At 38.1% G+C, this 25480-nt stretch overlaps 1 protein-coding gene across 1 annotated transcript; it reads right to left on the bottom strand.

The window, feature by feature from the left end:
- Positions 1-85: 85 nt before the first annotated feature.
- On the bottom strand, positions 86-25060 carry LOC137020694 (fap1 adhesin-like). The gene is made up of 8 exons (XM_067386579.1): positions 24886-25060; positions 20261-20348; positions 17884-17940; positions 12115-12353; positions 10673-10801; positions 5130-8017; positions 1070-5009; positions 86-605 (listed from the first exon to the last, which is right to left on the bottom strand). Exons 2-8 carry the CDS (start codon positions 20291-20293, stop codon positions 86-88), a joined length of 7806 nt encoding a protein of 2601 aa, XP_067242680.1. The 5' UTR covers positions 20294-20348; positions 24886-25060.
- Between the last annotated feature and the right edge of the window lie 420 nt (positions 25061-25480).

Raw genomic sequence — 25480 nt, 5'->3', positions numbered from 1 at the left:
ATTCAACAAATAGGTCTTTGAACACCCATATAGCAATATGATTAAGTTCAGTAATGAACTAATAATAAGGGGTATTTATGAGGTCTCACCTGCAGTCTTCTTGTTCTTCTGGCTGCTCAGTAACAGGGGGGAAACTCTCCTCTGGCAAAGGGGGGAAACTTTCCTCAGGTGCAGGGGGGAAACTCTCCTCAGGCACAGGGGGGAGACTTTCCTCAGGCGCAGGGGGGAAACCCTCCTCAGGTGCAGGGGGGAAACTCTCCTCAGGCACAGGGGGGAAACTTTCCTCAGGTGCAGGGGGGAAACTTTCCTCAGGTGCAGGGGGGAAACTTTCCTCAGGTGCAGGGGGGAAACTTTCCTCAGGTGCAGGGGGGAAACTCTCCTCAGACGCAGGGGGGAAACTCTCCTCAGACGCAGGGGGGAAACTCTCCTCAATAGCAGGGGGGAAACTCTCCGCAGTAGCAGGGGGCAAAATCTCCTCAATAACAGGTTGAAAACTCTTCTCAGGAGCAGGGGGGAAACTCTCATCAGTAGCAAGGGGGAAATATTCCTCAGTTGGGGTTCGGAATTCTAGTTCAGCCTGAGGCGAACCAAGGGTTTCAAATGGTCTGTAAAGAAAAATAAACAGAAAGAGCAGATGAATAAATTACGCTTACTGTTTGTCTCAATGAAAACATCTTATAGCCTGTATGCATGCAAGTGTATGTGTCGCGCTCAAATATGAGAAGCACAGTGTGTGTTTGTACGTGGGTATGAAAGGATTCTTTCTTGCACTAAAGGGCACAAGTTGATGTCACTGTTGAGGTCACTCTCAGGAGATAATGGGCTGTAATACTTGTACTTGTCTCCATTTTCACACAAAACATCACACAATCATAAAACATACTTGTTTACACCTGTGTTGATAGTCCAGATTTTGGGATACACTGTTCTTAATAAAAAATGTAATATGTATCTGTGTGTGTGTCAATGGAAACCACTATATTTCTTTTGACATTTATATGAGTGCAACAGAGTAACTTTCCCTCATTGTCACTCTTTTTAAAATCACAAACATCAATTTGAAAAGTACCTGTTTTCTGTAGCTTCACGGGTAGTCTCATCTCTGTGCTCTGGAATGATCTGAGACATGGAGGCTGCCTCCTTCAGAGCTCTGAGCCAATCAGAACATTCAGAAGAGTTGACTGACCTCTCAGGTACAGAGACTACACTTAAGCCTTGTTTGTCTGAACTGTCTTTAACCTGTGATACCTGCACTGTTCCTGGGCCTGAACCCAGCAACACATCTGCAGCCTCGGACACCTTGCTGACTTCCTCTTCACAAGTGTCACTGCAATCTTTCTGTATTGTTTTTTCAGTTAGAAGTGATTCTATTTCTCCACGATAGCTATCTGCTATGTCAGGATTTAGCTTGGTGCTACTTTTAGAAGTATCTGTGACATTTTCACGTAAAGTTTGAATAAAAGACTTGGTGGGCTGCTGACTAGACTGTTGATTGACTGTGAGAGGGGGCTGGAGGGAATCCTGGGGGTCAGTCACCAAGTAGACAGAGGTCTCAGGGCATAGCAATGGCATAACCATTTTCATCTCAGTCAGCGTCTCATCAGTAACTTCTTCTACTGATTGGTCTATATTACCGACTATTGCTTCATCAAGAGAAGATAAAGAGTGCTCCTCCAACTTGCTTTGGTTTTCTTTGGATATGCTTTCTTTTACTACAGTCTCTGAAGACTTAGATTCAGCACTTTTGGACATTTCTATGCATTCTTTTTCAAAGGTTTTATTCTCTTCTTCATCCTCTATCTGCTTACTTATCTCTTCTTGAATTCCTTTTGGCTGTTGTCTGTCTTTTGAAATGGTGCCTTCTGCTTTCATAGTACTGATTGTGTTTTCAGTGTCTGAACAAGTTCTTACATGTAACTGCGTGAGCTGCTGTTCAGAACACTGTGTAACCTGCTCCTCTGTGTTTTGGGTACCGACTGGGAATTGCTCTGACAAATGCTTATTAAGCTGCTCCATCCTCCAGACAGCTGTCTCAGATTGGGGAGCGGAATTAGGACCGTTGAACTCTACTGAATCTTTAGAGGCATAATCCACACTTATCTCTTTTTCCTCTTTAATACTTTCCTGGAGCAGACAGTCAGTGGATATGGTAGAGAGCTGCCCATCAGAGGGCTGAAAAACTAACTCTTTCACTTGCTGAAGTTGGGAAGTTCCTGCAGTAGACATCTGTGCAACATCACTCATTGAATTAGGTCTCATCTCAGTGTTTCCAATGTCTCCAGGGGTAACAGAGTCGAAATATTTCTCATTTGTTTTTAGTCGTGCTTCATGGTGTGAGAGGCTGGGAAGCACAGAGAACCCACTTGAGTGATTTATAGGAAGTTCTGAGCCTTTCTTGGTGTCAAGGATTTCATCCCACACATTTCCATGTTCATCCACACTAGTCTGTGATTTGGCACATTCTGCATGTTTACTCACACTTTTATGTGATACTGAGATGGAAGGCTCTTTTGCCTCTGTAGCCTCTATAACCTTTTTGACTTCTGAAGTTTCAGAAGCTGACAATGCCATTCCAGACAAGCTGTGTTTCGCCTGTGTTTGAATTTCACTTGAAGTACTTTTAACACAAACAGGAGAATTCCCACCACTAAGATCTATAGTTTTCATACTCTGCTCTTCATTCTGTGGACATACATTGTACACAGCAACATCTTTGTCATTGCCCCCCACCAGTATGACACTCTCTGATGTGCTGTTTAGGGAACTTTGAGCCTCTGCACTATAATACACCATCACTTTCTCTTGCGTTTCACTTGCCTCAGGATCTGCATGATTATCAGTTTCAGCATTTTCTAAACCATTGCTTTTACCCACACTTAACACTGCTTCTGGGGCACTCATAAACTTCTGTTGCTGCTGAAGCTCTTGGGATTGTGAAAATGCCAAATCTGACTGGCTCAAGGCCCTCAGATCTTGTGTGTGGTCTCTCTCGGGAAAAGCATTCGCCACTGCAGACAGGGTCTGATCAATGACTGGAGGAGATTTTTCAGTTGGTGCCCCTCTACAACCCAGAGCCTCTTCTATAATCCCTTTAGAGGTTAAACCAGGATCAGACACAAGACTATACTGCAATTTTCCTCTTGGAATGGTTTCATTTAATAGTTTTTCTTCTCCTGATAGCTTGAAGAGATTTATTAACATCTGGTTCTCTCCCTGTGTTTGATCAATATTTTCTTTTGCGGTAGTCTTATTCTGTTCTTCAGAGGTATGTGTCTTTTCTTTGCTGTCCTTTTCTGTGACAGATTTTACATTGCATCTCTCGTTTTCTTTCACACAATCCTTGATTTGCTCTCTTCCCATCACCTGCCTGAATCCTTCGCATACATCTGTATTAATTCTTACATTGTCTAAAGACACATCTTGAACAGGTTCTTCAGTCAGAAGTGTATCAAGATTTTCCTTTAAGTTCATCAGGAGAGAATCACATTTGTTGTCATCATTAGGACTTTGTGTTGTCAAAGCAGATTGAGAATGAAGCATCTCATCAACACAAGATGCTTCAGAGGTATTTGTTTCTACTCTGCTGTCCTTCTGCTCCCTAAAAGCCATTTCTTCTTGCTCCTTTCTTTCGCCCTGCTTCCCATTTTTCTGTTCATTTCCTTTATCCTCAGAGGCACTAGTTTCATTTTTTTCCTTCACGGACTCCTTGTTTTGCTCTTCTCCTTTCACCTGCTTGAATCCTTCAGATTTGTCTTTATTAATTAATTCCTTGTCTGTTGTAAGATTTGTAGGTACATTGCACAAATCATTTTCATGTTTAGAATTTACATGTCCTTCTCTCTTCCCTTCTTGACCAATATCAAATTCTACAGTGTCCTTAGATGCTTCATTCTCTTTCATCTTTGCATTTCCAACAATATCTGAGGTTTTTGAGACTAGCGGTGCACAACCTGCCAGTTCTGGTCTGTCAGTTGTAAGCAGAAGGGACCCAGATGATGCTGCAATTTCCTGTGCGGAGACACCAACAGTGTAGGGTGCATCATCTGCATTTTGTTTTCTTAACATGTCTTCATTTGTATCTGATTGCTGATTTGTTTTGCCTGCAATATTATTTACAATCTCTATGTCAGACACGCACACACGGTTCACACTGCAATGCTCCCCAGTTCCTGCAACAGCAATATCACAGTCATTAATGGACTCAGAGTGACTCAGCATTGGGCCTGGAGCCTTTAGTACAATGACAGACACATCCCTGGCATCACTGTTAGTGCTTTGTTTTGTGGTTGAGGAAAGATCACTTTGTTCTGGTACTGTAGTTTCCGCTGCAGGAAGAGAAGGGACTCTTGTGTCTTCAGTATTTGCTGCATCACTTTTCATTATTTCACCACTGAACTGTGATTCTGTCTGATAGGGCAGCATGTCTGCACACTTATCTGCTTTTGACAGGAGTGACATCTCTGAGGTTGTAGTAGGCTGCTCGGTGTAGGATTTCTTGTCTGGTTGAGTGCGAGGACACATGCTGTCTGTGTTTGGGGCTGCTGCTGGAGACAATGAGCTGGTTTTTACCAGTGACTCCTCTTCATGTGTGTATTTTTCTTGCTCTTGACTGTCATTCACAAGATTCTTTGAATTATTTGGACATGTTACTTCTATATCACTTGCTTCAGGTAACCCACATCCCTTTGATTTATCAGTCTCGTCATTCAGTCTTTCCTTGCTGCCAAGTACCACTTCTATATGTCTCTGTTCAACTCCTTCAGACATAGTGATATCAGCCCGCTCACCATCCACAGCGGGGCTGTCATTACGACCCTCTTGTAGAGAAACATCCTGTAGTAAAACACTATCCTTCTCAGTGGATGCTGACTCATCTGTATCATTTGGACTGATCTGAGTAACATTCAAAGACTCTTTATATTCTTGGTTCTCTTTAATTGCTTCAGTTTCTTCCAGAATTTCATTAACGGCATCCTTTGTTCCAGTAACACTGGTGGTCACGCCTGCAGCTGACAGTGATGAAAAGATAACAGGACTTTTTTTAACATCAGCTTCATCTGTCATTTTACTTTCTTCACAACCACCCATATTTACATTAACATTTTTTTCAAGTTTTACAGTAGTCTCACCCTGCTCTTGAGATGTGTTGGTTGTTTCTTTGCAGTCCTTTGATTCTTTATATGTAATTTCCACTTGTTCCACTTTTTCTTGCTGCTCCCCATTTCTTTCCTCTTTACCTCCTTCCTCAAAAGCAGTAGGTTCTTTTTTTGCATTGGATTTTTCCTTTTCTATTTCCGGTTTGTTGATGGTGAGAAAACCTTTAAAGTTGAAGCTAGTCTCTTTTACTGGGTGTCGTAGACTTTCAAATACCATCAGTGGAGGCAGAGAGGCACATTCAGTCCTTTGACCTTTCAACACTGTATCCTTTTGGTCCTCAAAAGAGCTCTGCATACCTTTTGGGGATATACGCCCTTCCACTTTGGTACAAATTTCAGCAATATCCCTCATGTTCACTTGTAGCTTAGTTGATTGCGATGTGTCTTCACTTGTAGGAGTTGTTTCTTGTTTTTGTTGCTGTGTTTCTGTCTTGAAGGATGTGTCACAGTGTGTGGTTCTAGTTTGTGAAGAGCTCTGTACCTGTTGATTGTTGGCTTGCGCAGCGAGGCATTCGTTTTCCGAAGAAACTGCTGGTGGAAATGATCTATCACTGCCTAGCAATTCTGCTCCTGATGCACTTGGGCTTGGATTCAGATTAGCCTCTTCCTCTCTCAGTGCTTCTGTCTCTGTAGAGTTTATGTGAGAAAGAGGAGGGGGTGGGCTGATGGAGACGCAGTCGTTTATTCTGTTGATGGTCAGAGGAAACGGGGCTGTGCCAGCTGTGATAGGAAGGATGAGGTCACTCTCGTCTTGTGTTGCCGCTAGTGATGCTGTGATGCGGTGGGATGGACACGTCTCGGTTGCTGTCTCTGTCTGTGGCACCCTGCCTCCGTTCTGTGCTCCTCCTTCGCTTGTCTCTTTCCCCTCCTCTTCACTCTCTCCTTTTCTCTTCTTTGATCGGGAACTCTCCGCCTTCCAGTCACATGTTCCAAGGACGCCTGGAGAGGAATAGGTGACCAGAGCTTTGTCCTCTTTGCCGACCATGCCTGTTTTCTCGTTTCCGGCTGGGGAGAGTGCGATTGGCAGACCCCCTCCCTTCCCCGCACTCTCTGTTGAGTTGTGTGGCATTTTGTTGCCACAGCTCTCCTCAGTCGCCTTTTCTTTCTGAACAGGTGAGCACTTAATCTTTGAAAAAATTACTGAGGTGCATTGTTGTCCCTGTTCAGCCGTAATTTCAGTTAATGTTCCCTGTGAGCTAGGAGACTCATCCGCTTCCAGCACTGCCGATTCTCCCTCTGCTGCTTGTACTATTATTGCGACACTTTGGAACGCATCATCACTCTTCTTCTCTCCCTCACTTTCTATCATTTCTGGCATCGTGGGTGTTGTTTGTAGCAATGTGGAGGCAGCGGACTCTGCTGAAGCCTGTTCAAGGGCACTCTCTTCCTCCTCCTCTTCTGCACTGGCTCGGCTCAGAGAGTGTGAATTCCCCCACAGTGCTGTGTGTGCGCCAGCTCCACTGCCTAAAGGAGGTCCATTCTCCAGCTCCAGTGGACATGTCTCTAAGTCATATGTCCCTTCGGGCTCATGTTCAGAGGCTGTTTTAGCTTGGCAGAAATCAATCACAACAGCAGATGCCTTAGACACATTTTTCTCATGTTTGACTTCCCCTGTCGTACAGTGGTTGTGGTGTATGGTTTCACCTTCTGATATTGATTTGTAGGGTCCATCTGTCTGATCCTGGTCATCATGTTGCTCAGGCCCCTGTGGAGAGTGTCGTATCAGGGCAGGTGGAGCCTCAGCCAGGGAAAAATGAGCTTGGTGAGCCTCGGGTTCTGGAGGTGGGGAGCAGATCAATTGTTTACCCTCAGGACTCAGCTGTTCTGGGAGTCCTAATTCCTGTCTTTGATGCTCAAGGCTTGATACTACTTTTGTGTTTGTTTCTATCGGTCCACTTATCTGCTGCTGTGTCCCTGACTCCACCTGTTTTTGTATGTTTGGTTGTACGCTTATTTTAGCTTCTAAGTGTAACGAGTGACCAGCATGTTTATCCGTATGTGGGGATTGGCATGCCAGTAAATCACCAATTAACTGACTATGCATCTCTATTTTCATTCTGTTTGAATTCTGAATCATCTGTGTAGTTTCTGCAGAACTGATGACTTCTTCGAGCACAGGATTTAACTCTTGAATTCCTCCGGTTTCTCTCTTTATTTTGTTTTCATCTTGTGTGCTCTCATCCTCCAGGGTGTATTTCAAAGAGCAGATATCTTGTATTGATTGATCCTGGGTAAGTGTTTCCTTTGCTGCATCCATCTCTGATGTTGTTTGTGTACCTTTCCATATGCTAGGTGTTGTTTGTTGATCAGCTATGTTCTCAGCTGTGTGTATTTTAGTCTCTATCTCTGAATTTGTTTGCCATTCTGCCTCTGACAGCTGTCTAGTTTCCTCACTGTGGTTTTCTGTTATATCCTTGATGTTTTTGACATCCTTAGCTCCATCTGTAAAAGTATTAGTTTGCTTTTTGCCAAGAATATAATCTCTGAAGCTAAACACCCCCTCTTCACCTGCTGAGGAGTCATTTTTGTGTGCTTCATTTCCATGGCAACCTCCATGAATTTTGACAGGTTTTTGTGAAGATGTACCAAAATCCTTTTTGACTTCAGCCTTCTCAGTTTGTTCATTTTTCTCATGATTTTCAGGCAGGACTAAAGAGGAACACCTATCCAGATCACCTGCAGTCCATGTGTCTACATGGGAGGATATGCCAAGAGCAGTCATTTCATCCTCACATTCCTTTAAAGCTTCCTGGAGTTCATAATCCACCTGGGCAGCCAAAGGACTGAGGGATGGAATATCTTGCTGAGGTGTGCTAGACAAGTGGTTCTGGGTCTCAGTAGAAACTTGGTCACCATCACAGCTATCAGCGTTCACCAAGAAAAGAGACATTAGACTAAATCTGCTCTTAGATACATTTAGTTGTTCAATCCACACCAAGCCAAAGCACTCCACTCCACCTCATGCCAGAGACAAGATGAGAGTTCATGCATGAGCACAACTAAGTGCTTTAAAAGGATAAGAAACTAAACACACACACAGCAAAAAATGTTTGTTGTCTTAAAACTAGGTAAATTTACTTGAGAAGCAAAATTGCATAAGATAATAAGAATATATCTTGAATTAAGCTTATATTTCTTATCTCAATTGCATATTTAACATAAAATTTAGTGAATTAATTTATTGAAAGTCTTTTATCATATGCAATTTTTCTTCTCAAGTAAATGTATCTTATTTTAAGGATGTTTAGATAATTTTACTGGGAAAAAAAACTAATTAAGTTGATTATTAAAAAATTGCTTAATAAAAGGAGTTTTTTCAGTGCACACATCAAAAACATCTAGGTTTGACTTTATACCGTCATGATTTTTTTCATTGGGTAAACCACTTCATTTCCTCAGCTTTATAAATCACTTGCAATCATGCATAATTTTCATTGAGATTGTAATCAACATGCTGAAAACTTTGTAATTTTCAAAAGCTGAAATAAGAGTGTTTGCCAAGTAAAAGCCTTCAGAGAAGTCATAGGCTAAGGTCTGATAGACTTGGCAGAAAATTCACGTTTTAGATCAAGGTTAATGCATCAATGCTTTTAGTGCAGTGTAATTAGTGTAATTGACTACCTATGCGTATGATAGAAGAGCACCCACCAACAAAACTGCAAAATGGTTCTAACAAATTTATTACTGCAGACATTATAGAACCTGGTGAATCACTGTGACTGTATATAACGTTTCAAGAGCTGAAACACAGTCAGTGACTAACATCCCAATAAAATAGCTACAGCTGATCTAATATGACAACCATGCTTCCTCCCCACTGCATGTCTCACCTAGTGTTCTCTCTCTGTGCCTCCAGGGGTATTAAAAGTACAGTAAAAGTACAGAGACAGCTTAGCTAACACATTTATGCCTGTCATTTTACACTAAAAATCTATCAATCACCTTCACCTCAAATGGAAATAAATGAGGGAGCAGATCCTAAAGTGTTTCTCAATTGGAACACAGTGGTCATGTGATCTGCCAGCTCACTGATATAGATGACAACAGGCTCAAGCACGCAGCCTTTTTCTTTTTTCAGTAAATGATTTTGACTAGAAGCTGACACTCCCATTCAGAGGAGGCCAGAAAAAAAGTTTATAACCCTTCTCTGGCATAACTGGAAAGTCAGACAGCTGTACTGCAGTTTAAGTTACGGCAATTATGCTTGTATATGCTAAAAACCTGAGGCCTTTTGGCATACTGCATGTCTGCATGAATTACAGAACTGCAGCCACTCCCTACTGCGCTGTCCAGCAGCATTTCAATACCCACAAAACTCTGCCCTTCGCCTTAGAGTTTCTATAGACCTTCCAGCATAAAAGCATGATGCAAAAAGAATAAATAAATATTAATATTAATAAATGTATCAATAGTATAAAAATAAACAGTTTACTCTGACATGGTGCATCATATTTAGCTGAGAGAAACTAACATGAAGTAAACATGTCAATGTCTGTGAATGGAGATCTCATGTGTTAATGTGTTGATAAGTCTCTCTAAACAGGAAAAAAAAAAAAAAAAAAAAACTGAACACACACACAAAACAACCGCAAATATACACACACCACACTCAAACATGGCTTCCGGTTAAGAAGGACACCTCTCACGCTGTACATCGATCTAGTATGGTAAACCATACGTTTTCACCTCATGCAAGCGTGTTAAAGAGTCATTTCAGTGACCCAATCAAAAACCAACCAATAACAACACTAGTTTAGTTCACAGCAAACCAGCTCTACCAACTGTAAAGCCAAACATATTCGACAAACCACTAATCCAGTAAGCACAGCTACATTTGAAGTTTTGTGATAACGTATTGTTTTTATACAAAATACTTAAATATGTCAGTGTAAATAAAATGTTTATGTATTTAAAAAAAAAAAAAAAATATATATATATATATATATATATATTTTTTTTTTTTTTTTTTTTTTGCTACATTTTAAGCCTTTTTCATTTAAATGCACTGATTGCATTATATAAACCAAAATAAGAATTTACACAAACAGTTTTGTTCCATTTTAGTAAAAACATTAAAGTATTTAACATAGATTTTGACTAATTTGGGTATATTTATATTTAATAATATACATATTGTCACTTTTCTCAAAGTAGCTGTTTGGTGTTGATAATTTTTTGTAACCCATATCTTGTTTTGATTATGACATTTTTTTTTATTTTTTTTTTTACGTCTTTGTGTTGTTTGTCGAACAATGTACTGCAGCGTAACTTAACTTCAGCTAAAATGCAATGAAATGTAAACAAGTTTTGTGCTTACTGGGAGGAAAGTAAAACTCCATTTACACAGCACACATCAATAGCCACAGCCAGAACACAAAATGGAGCAAAAGAGATCTCACCAAAATCTATTACATCTATGAAAACATGATAAACTTTGGCCAAATTAAAAATGTCCATCTATTATGCCATAGCAGACTGGTATCTCTCTGTCTCCATTTTCATTACTCCTCTGTTACCTCTTTATGAGGCCCACTACTGGTGGACTGGCCTCCATGTAGTGCTCTAGGCCTGCCAGCAGAGGGTTGGCAGTGCCACCCAGTGCCACAGCCTCATTCTTCATCTCACCCAAGCCCACCTGCTCACAACTATACACACACATACACAAATAAATGCCCTTTATACCTAAATATTATACTAACAGGCTGTGTGATGCATTGAACAGTTTATTAGCGAGAAATTCATAACATTCACAATATTTGTCATTTTAGTCCTAGAGTTGTCATATATCTAAGACTATCTAGGATCTTGTCATACAGCTATGGAAAAAATTAAGAGACCACTTAACACTGATTTCTGAACTTGGAGTGGTCTCTTAATATTTTCCATAGCTGTATGTCTACAGATGTTTAAAGTGATTCAGATCATAAAATAAATATTAAAGTCCTTTAGAAACCTAATAGCAGAAATTACTTGGACATTTATACAAAACTCTTGCTGTATTCTTCAAAACTGTTGTTAAAATCACCCTAATACACTACATACTAATATAGAGGTATATATAATAGAAAATATATGTAAAAATAATATTTCATAATGTAAAATATTTATGTCTGCAAACAAGCTTTTCGTTTTCATTAGCATTACATCCATAAAATCATGTAAAATAAAAGTCACTGGAGTGTGCCTTGGCTGTACCACCTTAACTGCGGCTCTTTTGTAGGCCTGCCAATTGTCCATGCCGTCAAGTTTTCCATAGAAATGAGTCAGAGATTAATGGAAATTCACTCTATGTTTATCCAGCCAAGCGAGTATAAGGAAGGATCTTCATAGAATAAGTCCTGTGTTTTGTTTTGCTCTGATTGTGAAACATAGTAAGACATATACCACTGGGCAAGTGTCAGAGTCCAATCCAATCTATGGCTTTCAGTTTCAAGACTGATATGAACTTGCATTATTCTTTGCTTCCTCAATTCCTGGGTGAGCTCACAATTTAATGGAACCTTAAAAAGATAGCTCACCTAAAAATAACATTCTGATTTACTCACACTAATGTCATTCCAAACCTGCATGAGACATTTTTCAAAATATCTGTCCTTGAAAGTCATTCAAGTTTAGAAGGATATGAGGGTGAGTAAATGATGAAAGAAAATTAATTTTCAGATGAACTATCCCTTTAATTACATTAGACACATTAATAATTATCACTTCTTTAATCTCTTTATTTTTGTCTCTAGAATGCAAAACTTGCACACAAAAAAAATGGTTTACCAGGCACATCTATGCAAAACATAACTGAAAGGTGGAAATATTTGCATCAGATGTGAACAACTTTTCAAAAAAATCAGCCATCCTGTTGAAACTTGCCCTTTGATAAGTGTCTGATGACAGGTCTACTCCTCAAAATTCTCTTGAGGAAATAAATGTGTGTATGTGAGAGAAAGAAATTGTTGAGACTTACCCAAGTGAGGTTCCCCAGGTGAGATTGAGCTCAGTGCTGAGGTCGAGGTCTATGCTGGGCAGCAGATCATGGGGAAACTCTAGCTCCTCTTTATCCTCCTCTTCCTGTCTCTGTGGCTTTTCGTCTTCGTCAGCAGACACCTGTGGCTCCGCAGTGACTGAATCAGTGTGGACAGATCCGTTCTCTGCAGCGGCAGACTTTTCCTTCAGTGTGCTCACCTTGTCAGTGTGTACTGCGGCCTAAGAAATGCAATAAAAGTACTTAGAGCACAGACCGGCACAATCTGTTTTTAATCAGCGTTTATCTGAGATCAGTAAATCACTCAGACTAGTTGCACACACATAAAATGTCCTACTTGCCACTCAGTGAACAAGTTAGAGTTTCAAACCGAGAATATGTTTCTTTAAACGTATAGGGCTTGACATTTAACATAAAAAGAAAACAAGCCCACCATGTCAATAAAAAGCTGAGGTGATTCTAGACTACACACCCTGATCATTTATAAATGTGCCATCTGTACTTTTAGACAAATCTTAAAAAATAATTTTCAATGAATCCAACATATCAGCATGGCCTTAAGGATCAGTTCAGACATGCTCATTTGCCCTCACTTCAGACGTGTTCATACACTTATGAATAAACCATGAAAAAACATATGGTTGTAAACTAAAAAGGTGATTCATAGTTTATAGTGAACTTTCACAGAATTTATTCACTTTCTGTTTATTTAAAAATGAGGCAAAATAAAGTGATTGTTCTGACTTTACTGGTTTTACTGCTATTCTATCCAAATGAAATAAGATAGCTTCATAGAACTGAACTACAAGATTAAGTGCATTCTTAAGCATTTTGTAAAGGGCCAGGCCAAACAAACTACAAACAAAATAAATAAATAAATGTAAAATTACTATAGGCATGCAGTATTTACTTATGGTGTTTAAATTTAGAATTCATTTGTCATACTGCAAGACTATTTAAACGAACTACAAAAAAAGTAATTATACTTGTTTAGGTAATTACTTCAATTACTTCATTAAAAGGTGCCATCAAACGTTTTTTTTACAAGATGTAATATAAGTCTAAGGTGTCCCCTGAATGTGTCTGTGAAGTTTCAACTGAAAATACCCCATAGATTTTTTTTTTTTTTTTTTTAACTGCCTATTTTGAGGCATAGTTAGAAATGCGCCGATTCAGGCTGCGGCCCCTTTAATTGCTCGCGCTCTCCACAGTCTGTGTTATGTTGAGATTCGCCTGTTCTTCTGAGGTCTTTTAAACAAAAGAGATTTATATAAGAAGGAGGAAACAATGGAGTTTGAGACTCATTGTATGTCATTTCCATGTACTGAACTCTTGTTATTCAACTATGCCGTGGTAAATTCAATTTTCAATTCGATGGCACCTTTAAGAGGTTACTTAAAATACTTCCAAGAAATCCCCCTCTCTCACACTTGGCTGTTCCCATTAGGGGTCAAAACAGCGGATCATCCGCAATCCGTATTTATATGGCACAAGTTTTTATGGTGGATTATACATTCTAAAAAAAAATATTGAACTAAAATCCTGATGTTAGGATATGATATTAGTTGCATCACAATTAGAGAATTTTCTCCTTTGCATAATAAACTCTTTGATTTAGAGTAAGAGACAATCTTAACCCTCCAAAACACAGACACATACTCACTTCACTCATACACACACTCATTGATCGATAGTGTGATTCACAGGCAAGTCTTTGTGCAGCAAAAGAGGATCATGTTGCAGGCTCTCTGGAACACGGGTCACATTAGAGATGCATTACACAGAAGCCCCACATCCATTACCCATTGTTTTCATCATCTTTGATTCCAGTACACACATCATATGCACTTGATATACACGTGCATTCCCACCTCTGCTGTAGGTTATGGGTTATACTCTCTCAGAGCTTTAAGACATGAGTACATTCATGCATTGATCTACATTCCCAGGCCTTCGTGAGCACAAACACCACTCAATTTGAATCAGGTCAGAGTATCAAATGAAACTCCCACAAGTCCAGACAAACTCGAGGGTTCGGATTCCATTAGCTTATTCAGAATTTTAATTTGTTCACCAAACCTGGAATAAACACAAGGGTTTCAAATATCAGTAACATTTTGTAGTGACAGACAGCTGGATTTTCAACAGAGAACAGCAAAATCCCTAAAGAACAGGATGCACTTCACACACCGGTGAACAATCACTGTACTGTATCACTGTATGCAAAAAACAGTCTCCCTCAGCCCCTCAAATGAAAATGACAGAGTGTTTGCTAGACTATTCCAAAATTCCTGTCATCAAGCTTAGAATATGTTTACACACCATCAAACAACAAAACAAGGAATTATTATGTCATTTTTAATGTACTAATCAAGCTACAATTATATATGCAATGGGGGTACAGAAATCTGGGACCACTAATAGTAAGTGTATTTATTTTATGTATTTAAACTACAGTATCATAAAACAATTTGAGTGAAAAGTTCACATGAATTTAAAATATTCCAAAAAGCATCTCGTGCTACAATGGAAACACAGAAAATAATGTTTGGTATAAAGGGGTTAAAGGGGTCAGTATCATAAATCTGCTTACATATCATTACTAACTTTGAAATTGTAAATAATAAATAATATTTACACTTCAAAGTCCTAAAACTTTGTTTCCAGTTTTAAATTAATCATCATACACATTAACTTTTATAACACATTTTGTTGTGCTATAATGCTTTATATATTATATAACAAGTTAAATCATGAGCCAAATACATAATTCGGATATTTGTTTCATAAAAAATGAAAATTTTCCCTTCCTAATCATTGAAGTTTTGTTCATGCTGTATAAGACCACATTTATTCACACCTACACTTGAGTTTAATAGAATAATACCACACTTTATCTCATGGTTGGTTTCAAGTTCCTCAGCTTCCTGTTTCCTGTATATGCTGTGAACTTGTGTCTAAACCTTAAAAAACTTAATTGAGCACACAGTGACTAAAATAAATCAAACTCACTGAGCTACATTTGTCTGTGAGCTTAGGATTTTAAAGCTACACAGGTGCAGATCTCTTACCCAGATCTAAAATAGGTAGCATCAAATCACCCCAAAAAAAAGAGCCACTGTCTGCCATTGTCCTTTGACCTATAGCATGAGTGGTCCTGAAAAGCAGACCCCATATGGTCTCTTTTACCCTTCCCCTTTAACAGCCCACATTGTCCTCCACTACAGTAAATCCTTGCTGTTAACTGCCATGCGTCCTGGCTGTGCAGGGTTAATGGTTGTCATGGCAATCATATAAGCCCAACACAGCAGACTGACCTCTGAATAGTTGTGGGATACACACACTACCCATAAATTATATGAAATGCAGTCCAGTTTTGAATAAGTATATAAAATAGACCAAAATATTATCCCTCTTCAGGAAGCACACATTACTGTACTCAGCTAACACATATAACAATCAAAATCAAAACAGAAGCATTCAAATTATAACACTGCAAAAGGTTTTAATTAGTTTTTTTTTCACTTGTTAAGAATCTAAAATATATATATTTAAAATGTAAAAAAATAAAATAAAAACTTTTTACTGTCAGGAAGAAGAAATACACTTGTATTAGAAAAGTATTCTCTGAAAACAAGTCTCATGCAGCACTCACTGCAACATTGGCAAATTATCTAATTTTAAGGATTTGAGAGACTATATAGAAATACTTGAGAATATAGAGATTTTTGCAGTGTAAAACGCCACTAAATAAAACCCAAACTCACCTTCTCTAAGGAGGAACACACACACTTCACAGTGCAGCACTTATGCGCTTGAACTCCCAGGGAGCGCGAGCAGAGACGTGTGCGTGTTTTGGTTCAGCCGGGTAAAGACACAAACATGCTGCAACACATGCTGCCGGTGTTGTGTATATGTTCCTGTCTCCTCCCCAGACTCCTGACTCAGCTCCCTTCACCTCTCCTGCTATATATCCATGTCCTTCAGAGGAGAAATCTGCTAGTCCCTAGAAGTATGAGACAGACTGTTCCTCCTGAGAAGCAGTACTACGAAATCTCAGACTAGGACACTCACGGAGCAACTTGAGTAGTGATCCCTCCCCCTTCTCCGGGTAACTTGTTCAGCATGACGCTTCTGCCCTCTGATCCCTCCCTCTAGAGCTACCTCCTGCTTCTAATGTCTGCTGCTGTTCTGTCACTTCCTGCTGGGGGACTGAGGACTGCTCTCTGATGCACACGCTGCAGGTGAATACTGGGAAATGGGCCAAAGATCAATCTCAAAGTAACTAGTAAGGGGGGGATCATGTTATACACTCACTTTTTAGGCTTTTGTGAACTAGAAACATCTTTACATTTAAAATCTGTGATTTCAAATAGAATACAGAATTGTTAAAGAATAATAAATACTCCCTCGGCCCCTAATTATTAGGGCCCCAATAATAATACCGAATTTTATACATTGAGGCTCTGCAGTGGTTCTCAACCTTTTTGTCTGCAAAGCCCCCTTTCGTCCACTACAGTATTCAAAGGCCTCATGACCTTTCCAGTTGTTCATGACTTATACTGCATAAGGATTTTTTTAAATATTCTTTACTCACAATTTTAACTGATTAAATGTTTTAGAGCTTGCCATGACTAGAAAAATGTGTATTTATAAAAATGACTGGAAATCCTGGTTGCTGAGGAGCTTAATTAATAAGCCCTGGGCCCCTGAGAACCAAGGCACTAAGGATTGCATCCACTGACATTTGGTACTGTATAGCATAAAAAAAAACCTTACACCAGCCTAAGCAGGTTTGCTAACATCCTAGCCTGGCAAAGCTGGTTTTATAATTGTTTTGGGCACTTTTCAGCTGTTCAGCTATAGTAGACAAGTTGGCCATCCAAATAAACACCAGCTAGACAAGTTGAAAACTGGTTTGGCTATGCTGGGAACTTGCTCATTTAAAGGCCCCCTGTGGTGAAAATCAAGTTTTCAATGTTGTTTATATGTCTGTGGTGTTTTAAATATGCTTTAAGACAAACCATGTGCAAATTCATAAGTCAACACCATTGTGGAGTAGTTTGCATATAAAACTGCAGTGATCTAAAGACAGCTTCAAAACTGAGGTTTGAAATCACTAGTGTTTCTGATGTCAAAAACTACTTTGTAACCAGTCACGTCAACGTGCCAGCGAGCTTTAGCATACCATTAACTACAACCACTCTGAAGCAAAGGAGTCGTGTGACATTAGCAACACATTATTAGCTGTTTGATAACGCAGTCAAGCAAAAGGCAAATAATTTTAATTAAAAGCGATACCATTGTATAGTTTTTACCTCAGTAAGTTGACCAAGTGGATCTCTGAGCTTGAGCGAGTGAGTGGAGGCGGAGCTAATTAGCATATTCATAGCTCTGCGTATACTACATGAAGCAAGGTTGTAGAGTTACATTCAAGCTATTTTAAGGTCTTTTTTCACAGGAAAAAAAACGTTTAAATATGTCATTTTGGTAATCAAAGATGAATTTTAATGGATAAAATTATTGACTACTGGGGGACTTTAACTTAATTTAAGGTTATTTAAGTGGGTAAAGCAAACAATTGAACTAAATTCCCTGCAAAACCATATGTTAACTGCTGTTATACATGTTCTCACTAAACATTTTGTTATCTTGGGCTATTTCTGATCCAAAGTTACTGTAGAAATTCCATGCACACTCCCAAGTGCAACTTCACACACACATGCTGAAACCCTCCAGCACTTTATTTACCATGTCAGACTGTTTTTCTTCTGGAGGAAATAGCACCACGTTGTCTGGAGCGCCCTCCTGTGGCAGAGACATATAGGTGTAATGCAAAAGGAGAGATGGATACAAGTTATAGAGACAGGAACAGTCTTAGGAGAAATGCATGGCAGATTTCAGTCCCCATATAACTCAGTCAGTCCACGCTGCTGTTGTGGTTGGAAGTTTACCAAGAGTACTTAACGTTTGTTCTGGGAACCTACCAAACTGGTTGGAGTCATCCATGAAAAAGCACAGAGCCCAGTAGGTTGATCCTATTAAGATAAATCCTGAATTCCAAGTTGAGTAGCCTTTTCAATGTAGCATAACATCGGCCAAATTATTCCTTTCACGGTCCACTGAAGATCAAACCACATTTCTGAATGCATAAATAACTATCAAATTAGCAGCAAAAGGTCATACATGCCAAAGACTTAAATTATGGTGATCACTGTTGGAGAAACTACTTTGAAACAGTAAGCTACAAACTATTCAGAATTTTAAGCTACTGTTCTGAATAATTTGCTACTGTAAAAAGTATGGTTACTTAAGAGGGAAATATGCTTTTATTAATAAAAAATGTGAAAATAAATATATATACTACCGTTCAAAAGTTTGGGGTCAGTAAGATTTTTTAATGTTTTAAAAGAAGTATCTTCTGCTCACCAAGCCTGCATTCATTTGATTAAAAAAACAAACAAAAACAGAAATACTGTGAAATATTATTTCAATTTAAAACAGCTGTTTTCTATGTCAATATACAGTAAAGTGTAATTTATTCCTGTGATCAAAGCTGAATTTTCAGCATCATTACTCCAGTCTTCAGTGTCACATGATCCTTCAGAAATCTAATAAATCTAATATGATGATTTGATGCTCAAGAAAAATGTATGATTATTATTGATATATTATTGATATATTATTATTGATATATAATATACAATATTACTGGTTTTGTTTGTATTTTTTATCAAATAAATGCAGGCTTGGTGAGCAGAAGATACTTCTTTTAAAACATTAAAAAAATCTTACTGACCCCAAACTTTTGAACAGTAGTATATATATATATATATATATATATATATATATATATATATATATATATATATATATATATATATATATATATATATATATATATATATATATAAACAACCCATGATCAAAGTTATAGTTAACTAAATCTAAAACCATAAAAAATTGTTACTTGAAATAAAATAAAATAACAATGAACAAATACAAAAATATCTTAAAAAAGAACTGAACTTATTTTATTCCAGCTAGATGGCAAAATGGATAAAATAATTAAAAACAATAAAAACACAACAATATCACTAAAACTTTAAATAAAATTTAAATGAAAATATAAAAATACATATAAAATATAAAAATGTAATGTTTAATGTACTTCATGGTGTTGATAAAAAATTAATCTTTTTTTCTCTGCATCAGTATGGTACAAGATTATACTATACAAATCAATGTTATAAACAAGTTTGGTCAAAAGTAATCTAAAATATTACATTACAAAAAAGTGTAATGTAGACAAGGTTACTAAAAATGTTTTTTATGTAGGCCTAATTTGTATTCATTAGGCTAATGGGCTACAATTTAATGTACAAAGTACATATTTTATCTGTTCTTTTACATGGACAGTTTGAACGAACAGAATCAGAAGAATAAAACAGGGGGACAGTGTTTAGAACAAACCGATTCACTAGAATTAATCAGACATGTCAGCGATCTAGGCCCTATGTGTGAACTTTCCAACGCCACATAAGAGAGAGGACTACTGAGGTGAGCGTGATTATTTCATCCACTCAGACAACAAAAAAAAAAACACAGCGATGTAGCGGTTGGTCATGCAAAACCACTACTCATTGGAAAATGTAACTCATTACTGGAAATGCTGCACTTTGAAAGCAGCCAACCTTTTGTCATGCTACTGAAAAAATGTAGTTAATATAGCGCCTCTACTATTAGTGATGGGAACAGCATAGTGGTTAATACTGAAAAAACCCCACACAGAATGGGTAGGCTACACTTGACCATCTGCACTCTTTTAAAACTAAATTCAGTCAGAATGTTTGACAACACAGCGAAAACAATGAAAACAGCAGCGCATGATTTTTACCAGAGCACTCTCTGTCTCTATCTGTGCTGTTATCTCAAGCACAGCATGTCACAGGCAGTATGTCAGTTGGTGTGGGAATGCTAACAGATGTCACCAAAAAGTCATAACAGCTCTAAACAGCAAGTCTAGTTTCAAGGCACGCAAGCGTAGTTCAAGTCTGTGAAGCATTTCAGAAGAGACGAACACAGCGGTGCTGAGCCAAGTAGCATGTCCCGACAGAAAAGCTCTTACCGGAAGCTCTGAAGTGCTGTTCTCATTGCCCATCTTGTTGAGCGGGGCTGGCAGGGGACCCCTTTACATCAGACTGAGACCAGAGAGACTGAGAGACCCATGTGAAGAAAGCAGACACTGTCAAGGAATTATAAACACTATTTCCTCATCAGACATCCAGTGAAACACTGAGCTTTGAGCGATCGGGGAGTGAAATATGTGTGCAAATATGTGTCATGTGTTGAGATTAAGAGGCTCTGATGAAAGCAGAACAAAGTGCAGAGATGCTGTCCAGTAGAAAAACTTTTTTCACAATGTACAGTTGTAAGAAAAAGTATGTGAACCACTTGCAGAATATGCGAAAATGTGAAACATTTTAACAAAATAAGAGAGATCATACAAAATTCATGTTATTTTTTGTTTAGTACTGTCCTGAGTAAGATATTTTACATAAAAGATGTTTACATTTAGTCCACAAGAAAAAAAAAAGCTGAATTTATTCAAATGGCCCCATTCAAAAGTATGCGAACCATTGATTCTTAATACTATGTGTGGTTACCTGATGATCCACGGCTGTTTTTATGTTTTGTGATGGTTGTTCATGAGTCTCTTGTTGGTCCTGAGCAGTTAAACTGAGCTCTGTTCTTCAGAAAAATCCTCCAGCTCCTGCAGATTCTTCAGTTTTTAAGATTTTTTTGCATATTTGAACCCTTTCCAGCAGTGACTGAATGATCCATTTTATCACACTGAGGACAATTGAGGGACTCAAACTTAACTATTAAAAAAGGTTCAAACATTCACTGATGCTCCAGAAGGAAACACGATGCATTAAGAGTTGGGGGGTGAAAACTTTTGAATTTTAATATCAAGGTAAACTGTACTTATTTTTTCTTCCGGGAAACAGGCAAGTATCTTCTGTTGGTTCCGAAGGGCAGTACTAAATGAAAAGCAATGATATTTAAACAAAATAAGAAAAATTGTGACATCTTCATCCTGTTCAAAAGTTTTCACCCCCGACTCTTAATGCATCGTGTTTCCGTCTGGAGCATCAGTGAATGTTTGAACCTTTTTTAATAGTTGTGTTTGAGTCCCTCAGTTGTCTGAAAATCATACAGTCACTGCTGGAAAGGGTTCAAATATGCAAAAAAAAAAAAAAATGCTTAAAAAATTTAAAATCTGCAGGACCTGGAGGATTTTTCTGAAGAACAGAGCTCAGTTGAAGAAGAGACTCATGAACAATCATCACAAAACAAAAAAACAGTCATAGATCATCCAGGTAACCACACACAGTATTAAGAACCAATGGTTCACACACTTTTGAATGGGGCTATTTGAATAAATTACTTTTTCTTACAACTGTATTTTTAATATAGCCATGGCTTTCAGGCAATTAGAATTGAACAACTATACAATAATTTGTACAATGTGTATCACATAAAGGCCTGAATGAATCAAACAACCTCTATATAAAATCTGTAATTCAAATATGAAAATCCAGAACACAGACAAGATAAACCAGATTGAAACCAGTCAAACCAAAGAATCCGAAAACAAACCCAGAAGAAACTGCAACAATCTGACTCTCAAAAAAGAGGGACAGTATAGCCAATCTGACCATAACAGAAGAGAATTGATCACTCAGACTGTACTGGAGCCGGTTCACAGTAAAATTCTCATTGCTAGTGCTATATTGCCATACTCTAATGATCATTTTAAATTAAAAGCTTAAGCCTATAGAGTGGGATAAAATATGCTGGGTTCACTTAAAAAGTGAAAGAGACATTTATAATGTTTATATAATAATAATATATTTCAAATAAATGCTGTTTTTTAACTTTCTAAAATAAAAGTGTCAAAGTTTCCACAAAGATATTAAGTAAATTCTGGAGTAATGACTGCTGAAAATTCAGCTTTACCATCTAAGGAATAAATTACATTTGTAAATATATTAAACAGTTCTTTTAAACTGTAATAATATTCCACAATATTACTGTTTTTACTCTATTTTTAATCAAATAAATGCAGCCTTGGTGAGCAGTAAATTTTTGAGACTCGCAAAAATCGTACCGACCCCAAACATTTGAATTGTAGTGTACATATATAAACACAACAATTTGCGTGGTGAAATATATATAAAAAAATAACATTATATATTCATAATAATTTTAATGCATTTTTTCTTTGTCCATTAAGTCCATTCATTAAGAATGTGTGTAGTTTCATGATCGCTATTTGTCTGGCAATTTGCAATTATGAGAATGACATTTTAATAGCATCCTTGATTTAAAGTTCATTATCCAAAAAAAAAAAAGTTAAGTTCAATTAATATCCATGAATTATTTTAAACTGTCAGTTTTTCATCATGCCACATTAAGAGAATGATATTTTCAGGACCATTACACATCTGGCTTGAGTTGCTCAATGTGTGAAGGTTAGTGAGAGTGAGTGTGTCTTATTAGCCCATAAAAAAAGCTCTTCTAGATGGGTCTAACAGAGCTCTGGCCAGAACGTCTTTTAAGAACACCACAAGCTCATTATAAACATAAATCAGCTTCCTGGAGCATTTTGCACACGCTGTTGACCCGCGGCCAGCACTCTGCAGAAAGCTCCAGGGCCCATCAGTCAAGCTGTCGCCCCCTCAAACAACCACAACTACAGCATGCTCTAATGTGAAGAAACTCAGTACATGGGATCCCATCTATCTAAACCTTCTGTAAAACACCATCTCCCTATCTAGTGCTGTATTTATCTCCATGAGCATTCATTGAGGATTGAGGGAGTGATCTTAAAATCAGAAAGCAGAAATACCTAGATGTATAATATTATTTTTTTTCAAATGGGCACAAGAGAACTTAAGATCAGTGGCATGTTGCATGGCACTGAGTAGGCTCTGAGTAGGAGTCTGTATTTGACCCATTAGCTGTCTTAGTGGGTTAATCTAGTGCAGTAAGCTCATCATTTGACAGATTGTCCAAGTAGATGCGTGTGACTGTGAGGGTTTGGAGATTACTGCCAAAATCAACTAGTCAAAAAGAAGCTGCCCTCTGTCTCCCCCTGCTGTGAGTCATTACTCTAGAAATCATGGGTTGTGAAAATTACACATGGTTTGAGACCTCATGTATAACAGTGACTGTACTTCTATCCCTCATAAACCCGTTTTCGGTTCCGTTAAATTAAATAGGCTGTCTATCCTGACTGAAGGTTCGCGATCGCCAGGTGTATACTGGAAAGTGTTTGGAAGGAAGTTGATTTATTAAGTATCATATCAAGAATTGTTGTGTAGCATCTTCAAAACACAAAACCATTATGTCAAACAATGATATAAATCATCTCGAAGAGTTGATAAAGAGTTCTGTTTGTGTGTCCATGTGACTCTGCTGGGTGATCAGTGCCTGCTCTACATTCTGCCAAACCTGAATACGAAACTTGTTATAAATAGATGCTGTTCCTGTCTGTCACTCGTTATTTAAGTCTTCCCGTCCAGCCATGAGTCGTGCACCAGTTTCCCTTCAAAACAAACTGGAATACATAAGCCTATACAATTTTTCCATACAAATAATGTCTGAAGAGTCAAGTTTAGATTTGGCCTGGCTTTCAGAAACAACCGATCAATAAGATAAATAAGAGAGAAGACAAATGACAGAAGTGCTTTGAGACGTCCTGAGCTATCTGGAAATGGAGGGTAATTCCATCCCTGCTTATGTTTGTGTCATCCAACATAATATAAACCAAAACAAATCAAGACTTCTAAATTTCGTATTTTCTAAATTTCGTATTTTCACACACACACACACACACACACACACACACACACACACACACACACACACACACACACACACACAGTAAATATTACCCATCTGCAGACCCATATCTCCCACTAATAATTAAAGATCAGTTCCTTCCTTTAGCATGGCTGAGTCACTACATGCACTCCTAAATGCCTGTTGACATAGGAACACCCCTCAAGCAGAAGAGAACATGTCCTCTCTATTCCTGGACTTCTGGCTTATCATTGAAAGGAAAAAAAATAGATTTCTTATTTAGTACAGAATTAATTTAAATTAATAATTCGATGCAATGCACTTGATTTACTGTGTACATACATGCATACATTTTTACATTGTACATATATTTAAAAAATACCTGCCTTTAATTACAACTGTAAATAATTTCTGTAATTACATCTATAATTACACCATTGACCCTTCCCTTACCCCTTAACCTGCCCTTAAACCTACCCATATCACCAAACCTGTGCCTAACCTTATCCGTATTCCATTTCAATAGCAGTAAAAGTGTTTTGCAATATAACATGAACACAATAAATACATTGTACCTAAACTGTTTAAGTATTTAAAGACGCCTAACATAAAGAGACGTGCCACAAAGTTGCATAATACAACCTTAAAAACAAAAGAACTATTAATTTATAAGGACAATTATATTGATTTTTTTCCCCCATAACACTATGATATATGAAGTCAAGTGCACCAAAACCAAAAAGTGTACAAAACGAAATCTAAAGTGATACTAAAGATTTATAAGGTTAGTATAATTTAAACCATGTCAGCGCAGTATAACACCTGACTTCTACTAGATATGGTCATTCAAAAGTAACAACAAGTCAAGTCAAATTCACTCACCCATCTCACAGAGGAAGAATCAGTTAACGTAGTTAATGTAGATCTTTAGGTTGTGTTCATTGCAGCTACACCACAGTAAACAAACTTGTCCCCTCTTGAGACAACTGGCTCATTGGGTTGCTATATCTGCACAGAGTTTGAGCAGGCAAGAGGGGGTAAGCAGTGGGTTGACAGAGAGACCGTGGGGGGCTGCAATGTTTCTGACGGGATAGAGATGACAGAGTCAGCTGGACGGTGCATGGCCCTTGGTAACACTTGTAAACAAACACAATGCCATAAACTAAGCAGAAAGGATCTTACCCTTCCCATAACCCCCTTAGCCTGGCAACAGGACCCTAAAGCAATTACACAGCACTTTTCTCTGAGCTGTATCCTCCATCTCTTTCTTAAAGGTGCACACTGGAAGACTCCAATCATATCAGTAGCATAATAAAAGACATTTAATTTTACATACAGCAGGTCTTCACTCATATTGCGATCACGTGATGACCCCAATGCTACTTGCTTTCTCAGTAACCTTCATATTATCAGACATCTTGCTCACAGAATACATTAATCATAGTTGATTGTGAATAGATAATTTCTATAATAGCAT

Source organism: Chanodichthys erythropterus, chromosome 5 (assembly GCF_024489055.1).
Source record: "Chanodichthys erythropterus isolate Z2021 chromosome 5, ASM2448905v1, whole genome shotgun sequence".
NCBI classification, from domain to species: domain Eukaryota; kingdom Metazoa; phylum Chordata; class Actinopteri; order Cypriniformes; family Xenocyprididae; genus Chanodichthys; species Chanodichthys erythropterus.
This window is presented reverse-complemented; position numbering and strand designations above follow the sequence as displayed.